The 9,211-nt window shown below is 36.5% G+C and overlaps 4 protein-coding genes across 4 annotated transcripts; all 4 read right to left on the bottom strand. All coding sequences in view use genetic code 12, as the record gives it.

Annotated features, from left to right (window-relative positions):
- Nucleotides 1-555: 555 nt before the first annotated feature.
- Nucleotides 556-2,757, bottom strand: KGF56_001906 (protein kinase activating protein; the record flags this gene model as incomplete). Its single annotated transcript, XM_049323079.1, has 1 exon — nt 556-2,757. One exon carries the CDS (start codon nt 2,755-2,757, stop codon nt 556-558), a length of 2,202 nt encoding a protein of 733 aa, XP_049181020.1.
- Nucleotides 2,758-4,764: 2,007 nt separating this feature from the next.
- On the bottom strand, nt 4,765-5,733 carry KGF56_001907 (peptide-N4-(N-acetyl-beta-glucosaminyl)asparagine amidase; the record flags this gene model as incomplete). The annotated part of the gene is made up of 1 exon (XM_049323080.1): nt 4,765-5,733. One exon carries the CDS (start codon nt 5,731-5,733, stop codon nt 4,765-4,767), a length of 969 nt encoding a protein of 322 aa, XP_049181021.1.
- A 450-nt stretch (nt 5,734-6,183) lies between these two features.
- Nucleotides 6,184-7,275, bottom strand: KGF56_001908 (tRNA (guanine(9)-N(1))-methyltransferase; the record flags this gene model as incomplete). Its single annotated transcript, XM_049323081.1, has 1 exon — nt 6,184-7,275. The coding sequence occupies one exon, from the start codon at nt 7,273-7,275 to the stop codon at nt 6,184-6,186; it is 1,092 nt and encodes a 363-aa protein (XP_049181022.1).
- A 229-nt stretch (nt 7,276-7,504) lies between these two features.
- On the bottom strand, nt 7,505-9,211 carry GIT1 (Git1p; the record flags this gene model as incomplete). The annotated part of the gene is made up of 1 exon (XM_049323082.1): nt 7,505-9,211. One exon carries the CDS (start codon nt 9,209-9,211, stop codon nt 7,505-7,507), a length of 1,707 nt encoding a protein of 568 aa, XP_049181023.1.

Raw genomic sequence — 9,211 nt, forward strand, 5'->3', positions numbered from 1 at the left:
CAGAATCGACGTGTCCAATGACAACGACATTAACGTGAGTCTTTTCTTTACCCATTTTTATTACTTAAACAATTGATTATTGAAAAGAAAGAAGAAGGAATTAGAAACGTAAGACGAAAAAAAAAAAAAGGATGGAAAATTTTTTGAATAAACGAAAGGAAAATTAAAATCTTTGGGAAAAAAAAAAATTAAAAAAAAAAAAAAAAAATTAAAATTATTTGAAAAATAGAGATTTAAAATGTAAATTAAGAAAGTAGACTAAAAGGAGAGAGCAGCTCGAAAGTGGTGAAGAATAAGGAGGCAAGAGATATTATACCTTGATGTTCAGTGGGAAGAAACACATTGTAAGCAGTATCTTTGTAGACATTAAAGTTACGGTGTTCAATATTGAAGGACACGACAATATGTCCCTTTCCCCTAATTAGGATTAGGATTAGTATGTCGTGGCTAAGAAGATGAAAAAAAAGAAAAAAAAGAAGAAAAAAAAGATAAAGGTTACACAAGTCTTAGTTATGCACTCGTTTCTTAGTACTATTCACGTGCGGTCTTTATTTTTTAGGGCTTTACTCTTCTTCGCTTATGTAATATGCTACCATTTGCACCCAATTCGCTATCTTCAACCTCATTTTCCAACTTTTTTAGTAGACGCTCCTGGTTCATTATCGATTCGGCATCTTCATACCTGACTTGCAGCGATAGATCATCTTCATTGGTAATATCGCAGTCAAATGGATCTTGCCTTTTGTTGTTCTCGCCGTTAGTATCATTATTATTGTTCTTGTTCTTGTTCTTGTTCTTGTCATATACTGATACGTTCAAATTCTCAACAATACTGCCTTCTCTACTTGGTGCGCCTTGTAATTTTCCCTTAATCGATTGCGGTGACCCTCCTGAGAGTCTTCCGTACTTTCGTTTCGGTGTTGTTTTCCGCGGCGAAGGAAGCTTAATCAGACCACCTGCATCACTTTCATAATGTTCATTTACTGATCGTGGTCTCTCATCGGTATCTGTTCTATCGCTCATGCTTTTAATATAATCCATTAAGGATCTTGGCCTGATGTAGTTTATAGGAGCGTAGATGCACCAATTAGGATTGGTCAATTCGGGCATTATCAAAACTGACTTGTACTTTGACACTTCAAAGATTTCCCATATATATCCAATAGATACAATGGGTATATTCCATTTCTTTGAAGCTTCAATCTTATTTTTGGTCGATAAAAGCGATACAGATGATAGTCCTGATTGATAAACGGGACAGTTTAATACATCCTTGTATTTATAATCAAAAAGCTTTGGCGACTTTTCCATGAAGCTGTCCTTAAACAAATTCACATTTAAAATCAAAAGATCTCTCTGGCTGGAAAGTGTATCGCAGTATTCAAAGTTCATAAACCGAATCAATTTTTCAATATGTAGTAATTCAATCCCTGTGAAACCAGATGTGCAAACATTGAACTTTCGTGACGACTTCATCAACCCCTTTATAGGTTGTCCCCAACTGTCCAATACAACTTTCTTGTAGTAGATGCTTCTCTCGATAAAAAGTTCAGTAACCACTTTTATATCACCACTTGTTATTTTCTGCTTCACTTCTGCTGGCAAGGCTTTCAACACTCCCGAAGACTTACTGCCCTTTCGTGCAGGTATAATGATATGGCTAATGGAAGTATCATACATATCCCTTATTATCTCGCCCAGAAAATTCTCAATTCCGTTACTCAACAACTCTGACTCTCTAGGATCAAACCCCATCAAGAGGAAATTGAATCCTAGAAACAAGTTGTTGTTTGTTGTTTCTACTGCTGTGCCAGCAGTGAGCTTTGATGGCTTGATAATATCTTCGTTGACTTCTTCACTCTCGCTCTCTTCATCCCATGCTTTATCTCGTGTACTCTTTTTCACAACATCTTTAGTATGGTCCATTATAGAATTCCAAATCTCCCTGTTATTTAGTTTATTCACTAATTTAGAAGGCTCAGTAGTAGATGTTGCAGTACTTCGAGTGGCTAGTAAGCGGCGTCGATGGTTGTTGCTGTTGTTACTCTTTTTTAACTCATCTACTTCAGCCTGGGGCTTTAAAATCAAGTGCCACATTTTGCATCCTGTGTCATACAGCTCTGTGGAATCACTTTTCAACTGGTAATCTGAGTAAACCATTGCTGCTCCCCTCAATATGCTGTCGAAAACCCAAATTGGGTGCACCACAGGAATTCCCCACTCCAAAGCTTTGCTGTACCTGGTACCTCTTGGGTCAGCACTAATCATGCAGCTCAGATACGGCAGCACTGACTCTTTAGCTTTCCCGCCATTTTCACTTATTATATTTGATAAATTTTTAAAGCTAAAATACGCCGCATCCGCATCTTTAGGTCTAAAATGAGACATTGTGAACAATTGTTCGAATTGAGCCTTTGTTATATCTGTTCGAGATATGGATGCATCTATGTCGCTGAAAATTGGTAATAAATGATTTTTAAGCTGCAACTGAACGTCTTCCTCCCCCATCAACCAGCGCTTGTATATCTTGAAGATGGAATCTGCGGTAAGAAACGTAATGTCAGCTCTATTCCTAACGCAGAAACGGTATTTTTCAGTGTCTCTCTTGCCAACAATTAAATATTGAACATCTGTCATGAGATCGGGATATTCTACTCCTCCCAAGGCCTTAATATTCTTGCTGATTTCAATTCTCAATTTGGCCTCTATCCCAGTACAGCAAAATGTAAGCCCCGAAAATGGGTGTTTGGAAACCATGAGTTATAACGAAAATGGTTTATAATGATCTTAGCGTCTAAACCACATATGGCGTTGCTGTTTCAAAAAAGCTGGGGAAGGCAGTAATGTGGTTAAAGAGAGTGGATTCCTATTCTATTCTACCATCTTTTTTTTTTTTCCTTCCTCTTCCTCGTCCTCTTCTCGTTTTTTGCAATCAAAACACGCGTTTATCACAGAGCAAAGAATATTGCAACATATCTTGTAAAAGTACAACAACTGAAATGACGTATTGCCAGCTTGAAAGCTAGTTATCAAGACTTTATATGTGTGTTAATGTTTAGTTTAGACTACATTTGAGAGCTTTAGTAAAGAATAAAAAAGAAAATCAGGTTCAACTGCTGCCAACACTCTATAAAGGGGAGTTGCATTATTTGTTTTTTTTATTGAAACAAGGTTCAATTGGCATTTATCTTCCATATAGATCTTTTTCTTTTGGTTTTTTTATTTTTTTTTTTTTTCTTCTGCTACCTTATCTCAATCATTGATTCCGTTGTAGTTACCCCCGTCTCGTCGAAGGAACGATCAGGGTCAAATAAAGAATTCATCGAGGATTGAAATGAAGGTGCTGAGAAAATATAAAGACAATTTTGATTCCTGTTTATAGTCCTCGCGGATCTATCTTCTGCGAAACACTGATGTTGCAAAACAGGAATTGCTAGTCTTGTTGTCACTTGTCTCGCAGGTACAACATCGTCGTAATTGATCAATAGTGCCGAACACTCATTCAAGGGTTTCTGGAAATTCTTCTTCTTCTTCTTCTTCTTCTTCTTCTTTTCATGAAATGCACCCTTTTTTGAAAAACGGAGTAGCTTGCGAAGACTTTTTAGAAAAGACCACCCTCTATGTTTCTCTCTGGCGGATTTCTTTTCTTTGACCATAGCATCTTCCTCGATGGGGAAGTTATCTGTAAAAGGGTCTATATCCTCGAATGGATTGTCAACAGAGGCAACCTCCTTTTGAGAGAGTTTTGAGTTGAGACTCACTTTTTGTAGTTTTTGGGATCTTTTAACTTTTTTGAGCATAACAGAATAATCAAAACGCACTTGTTAGAGATCTCCAAGAAAGATTGTTTTCGAAAGCAAAATATGTGATGCTTAAGCTTGCCAAAAACATTTTAGAATCATTAGGTTTACCCTAGGTATTAATATTTGGTTGTAAAATCCAAAAAGGTCAACACACGGGTTTGGCTGCCAAAAAAAGGCAGCAGAGGTAACCTACTTTAGTCAACACCAATCAAATAATAGAAAGAGAATGCATTTCTGTGAAAGAAAAAATAGACTCTAGTATACTAGACAATTATTACTTTGCTTTATGTTAGATCATTCAAAGTAAATCACACCTCAGCCCGTCAACGCACACTGCCTCATACTTATTTTTGTGTAAAAATGGGACAAAATTAAGAACAAGAATTAGAACCAACAAAAAAAAATGTATCATACTTTAAAGTCCTTGTATCGCTATCGTTGATACTAAATACTTTTAGAAGCAATTCGTGTGTCTCTGTACTGACTTGAAAAAGAAAGAAAAAGAAAAACCTGGGCTTGAATGCATTAATAAGAACAGGTTAATACCATGTCTTCAAAAAAAAAAAAGGCCCCCCAGAAAAAAAAATGGTCCCTAGCAGGATCGAACTGCTGATCTTGGCGTTATTAGCACCACGCCTTAACCAACTGGGCCAAGGGACCTTTTCTTGTACAAAAGAATTCTCAGCATATTTAAGTAATAGTAACCAGACACTCTATACTATATGTTCATTGCCAAAGTATCAATATCAATATTAGTCAAAGAGCTTGTATACAATATCACTATTCTTATTATTATAGTATTAATTTTTTTGCACATATTTTTAAATCTTTTTCGTTCATCAATCTCTGCAAATCTCTGCTAATAATGGCCACCTACCAGTCACCTATGGCGTTTAGTCTAACGTTGACACTATTAGGCAGAGCGAGATAGTGGGGCAGCATTATTTGTAAATCTTCTTTTCTAACCACTTTCCCCACGTGCTTTGGTCCATTCACTAGACCCAGTTTGTCTACCTTGTGGAATTTCTGAATGTGAGGTTGTTGGTTTGAATGTTTCAGTTTCATTTAAAAGTTCATGATTCCTCGGTACAATGGCATCATTGTATAGTTGAATCAACAGCTGGTCTTCAGTTTTGTTTTGCATCATACGATACAGATTGTACAATTGCTGTAATTTTTGCCCATTTATCCACCGAATGGTCTTGGCAACTAGGTTTGGGTCAACTATACTCAGCTGTGGAATTTGTTTCTCTTTTGTAATATATTTTCCACTCAAATCAACAACCGAGTTTGCGTTGAATCCAATTACATATGACATTTGTTTACCCCAGTTATTGCAATATAACAAAGGTTCATCAAAGACCGCTTCACATGGGTCCAAGTGAACCCATCTCTTGAGATTATATGAAAAATACTCACACCATACGTGGTCTTCATGATTCATGACATATCTAGTTCTATCCTTTCCTTCTCCAATCAACGCCTCCAAAAGGAGTAAGAATGCATTAACCCATTCGCCACAACGACCTTTCCTAAATGCTAGCAAAGATAGCGGGTTATTGACTCTGGGGAACTCAACTCTTTGCTTACACTTTTCGCACTGGTACACTTCAACAATGGAGATCTTGTGTGGATTACTTGTATTCAGGGGAAATCGTGAAGCTCCTTTGCTTATTACTTTGTCTGACCCACATGGACAATCAGGTGAATTAATCCATTTGAAAAAATCGTGTTTGAAGTATCTCAACAACTCTTTAACAACCAAGTCATCATATCCGAGATTTGGATCTTTATTCTCTTGCTCTAGTTTATCGACATTTTCGTAGATTTTTGCCAAGTCAATTGTATCCAATGCAATGTCAATCGACCTGCTGTCCTTGTGAGCCAACAACACGTTTAAATTTGCATGGATAGACCTGATAACAGGCATGTTTATAATAGCTTTGATTTCTCTTGCATCGTTGCCAACTACCTTTTGCGCCAAAGAAAGTTGTATTCTCGTGTATGCTTTTATTAGTTTATCAGCAAGTTCCTTGGTATCTGCCAGCATACTTTCTTATCCAAAATCTGGCTCTCTTATTTACAAAGATTGTGCAACTAAATTTTTCGGGGTTATATTGGCTGCGAAGGGGTGTTATCTCGCCAAATATATGCTTTTCATGAATTCAAAATTATATAAATATAAAAAGAAAAAATGTAAACTCAAAAAATTGAACTACACTATCTAGTATCGAACGCAGCGAGATACCAGAAAGTCTTTAGTAGTTCTCTGCTCTTGTATCGAGCGCAGCGAGATACCAGAAAGTCTCTAGTAGTTCTCTGCTCTTGTATCGAGCGCAGCGAGATACTAGAAAGTCTCTAGTAGCTCTCTGCTCTCCTACTATCGAGTATCTACTATCGAGGAACACACGGGTTTGATTGCATCATCATCTTCTACCCTAGTAGCATCATCTTCTACCCTAGTAGCATCATCTTCTACTCTAGTAGCATCATCTTCTACTTTATGTTCTCCCTCCTTTTCTCTCTCCTTCTCAATTTTTCTTGGAGGTAAAACTTCATTAAATGCCACGCCCCAGTCCTTAGTTTCGTACCAACGACAACAAATCTCATACACATGTGATGTTACTAAAACATTACGACCATTAAGCTTGATGTATTTGCCAATTGGCAACCTTGCAACTCTCATGCCCAATTCCTTAGCCTTATCAAGACAAAGGTTCTTATACCGATTTTTATCAACTATTCCTCCAATTACATAAGTATGGTTTGGTAGTATTTCCTCAATCTCTTCCTCTGTGTCTGCTGTGAGATAAATAAATTGTTCTTTATTTTCAGGAGTCATCAATTCGGATAAATGAGCACTTGTGAATTCAATTCCTTTCCAGTTTTTAAAATCCAGTAATGATTTCTCATATCTCTCTTGCAATCTTTGATTAAATGATACTACTTGAATAGGTAGATTATACTGACAGTGTCTCATTACGGAATAGCTTGTTCTTATTTGGTTAGACAAGGATGTAATCTCTTTTAAAGTCATTAGTTTATCAAATCCACAATCAATAATCACTTTAACACCGGTATCTATTTTCTTCTCGGGTATTTTCTTTTTGCTAATGCTAATGCTACTACTACTACTACTACTATTACTACTATTACTACTACTACTACTACTATTACTGCTACTGCTGCTGTTATTACTACTACCACTACCACTATTATTGCTACTGCGTTTTTCGTCATTTTTCATTCTCTCTCTTTTTCTAGCTCGTTGTAGTTTCTTCTTCTCTCTTATACTAGCTCTAAGTTCACGCTTTTTTTCTTCCCATTGTAGTTGCTTTTGTTGTTTCTTCCATTCTCTTCGACTTAAACCTTCAGGTATTACTTCGTTTTTCTTTTTTTCTCTTCTAATTTCAATCTCCTCTGCAGTAGGAGGAGATCTACGAACTTTATCTATTCTCTGTAGCAGTGCCATCTTTTTGAAACTACAAGGCCGCAAAGTAAAAAACTCATCAATTGGTTGAGAAGAGGAAGAATAAAGAAGAAGAAGAAAAAAAAAAATTGAAATTTTTATCAATAGAAGCTTAGGAAATCCCATTTTGGTAACTAGTGAGGCGAAATTATAAATAAGAGAAATCTGGTTTTTTTTTTGTAATTTTTTTTTTTTTTTTTGCAGCCAAATGTATTTTTTTTTTTTTTCTCTTCTATTTATATACTTTACCAAACCAATCGATAATGCCGACACCAAATCGAGATAAACCTTTTTTCTCCTTTATTTCATCATTTTCTGGACCAAGATTATGATGATGCTTAGTCCTTTCTGTGTAAGGAGTTATAATTCCCTCTTTACTCTTCTCAGCATTAGCTTCATTAACTTCATCCGTTTCATTGATTCCATCAGTTTCGTCAGTATCCATGTCTTTTTCTTCATCAGATGGTTCTAATCCCATTTGTCCCTTATATCCTTGTGACAAAAGATAGTTTTTAAACCTAATATCCTCTTCTAACAAGTCGTCAACTTTCAAATGTGGAATGAAAATAGCAGTAACAATCACACCAACAACTCCACAACATGCGGCAATGATGAAAACCCATCTCTGACCACTATCTTTATTGCTTCCAATCAACAAAACTCTCTGAAATGCCTTGGTACCACAAACAGCACCGATTTTACCGACAAGTGCACTGATACCATAAAATGTACCTCTCACAGGAGTAGCAAATGACTCACTAGAAACCAACCCCAAAACATTACCCATACCGGCATTACCAAAACTTTGCATCAATCCAAAAAGAACAATGAATAAAGCGGTGATTTTCTTAACTTGAAAATAAGCACAACCAACTATTAATCCAAACACAATATAGCAAATGAATCCAATCAACATGGTATACTTTTTACCAATGATATCTACCAAATAAGCCCCTACAAAACAACCGGGCAAGGCAATGGCACCTAATAACAAATTCCATTCTGCAATTTTCTCCAAGTCCCTTGTGTCTGATATAACATTTGAGATGATTGTAGCTGAAAAGATACCGTTGGGAAACGTTACGAAATCGTACAAAAACCATGAAATACAAGTGCCAAATAATCTTTTCCAGTAAAATTTCAAAGCATGCCAGTAGGGAGGTTGTTTCCTCATTGCTGATCTCTTGAACAATTCTGAAGTAACCATCTTCATCCTAAAATAAAACACAGATAATGGCCAGAAACATCCAATGGCAAACATGGTTCTCCATAACCCTTCAAGGTGAGTTTTCGTAATCTTGTTAACGATTAAGAAAATACAAGAGGCAAAAGGTCCACCAAACGATAAGGGGACATTAGTAACCAATATAAAAGCAGCACCTCTTCTTTTAACTGATTCGTTTGCGGCTTCACTTGCAGCAACTGAACTTGACGGGTACTCGGCACCAATACCAAACCCTGTAACCCCTCTAAAAATCGTCATCATCCAAAACATACCGTTAACAGTTTTTCCATGAGATGCAGCACATAAGGCACTACCAAACACCAAAAAACAAGTAGCTATAAGAATAGCCCATTTTCTACTAATCAAATCTGCACATATACCAATAACAAATTGTCCTAAAATCGTACCAACCAACGAAGCATTGGAGACTTGAGACGACATATCCCCAGTATACTCCTTTGGATACTCCATAGCGAACACTTTATTTAACATAGACATAACATTGTTTTGATACCCATCTGAAATCAAAGCAAATCCAGCACAAAGAATCATCATAATATCTCTATACTGGACTCCTCCGTCCAATCGACGTTTTCTTTCTTCAGCATGATAAACATAATGTTTCTTTTCTGCTGCAGTTGAGGTCACTTCATCTTGTTCAGAATCAACGTGAACCTGTTCAATTATTTTTGTACTTTTATCCGAATCAGCCAT

Source organism: Candida oxycetoniae (assembly GCF_023343755.2).
Source record: "Candida oxycetoniae strain CBS 10844 chromosome Unknown scaffold69, whole genome shotgun sequence".
NCBI lineage: Eukaryota > Fungi > Ascomycota > Pichiomycetes > Serinales > Debaryomycetaceae > Lodderomyces > Lodderomyces oxycetoniae.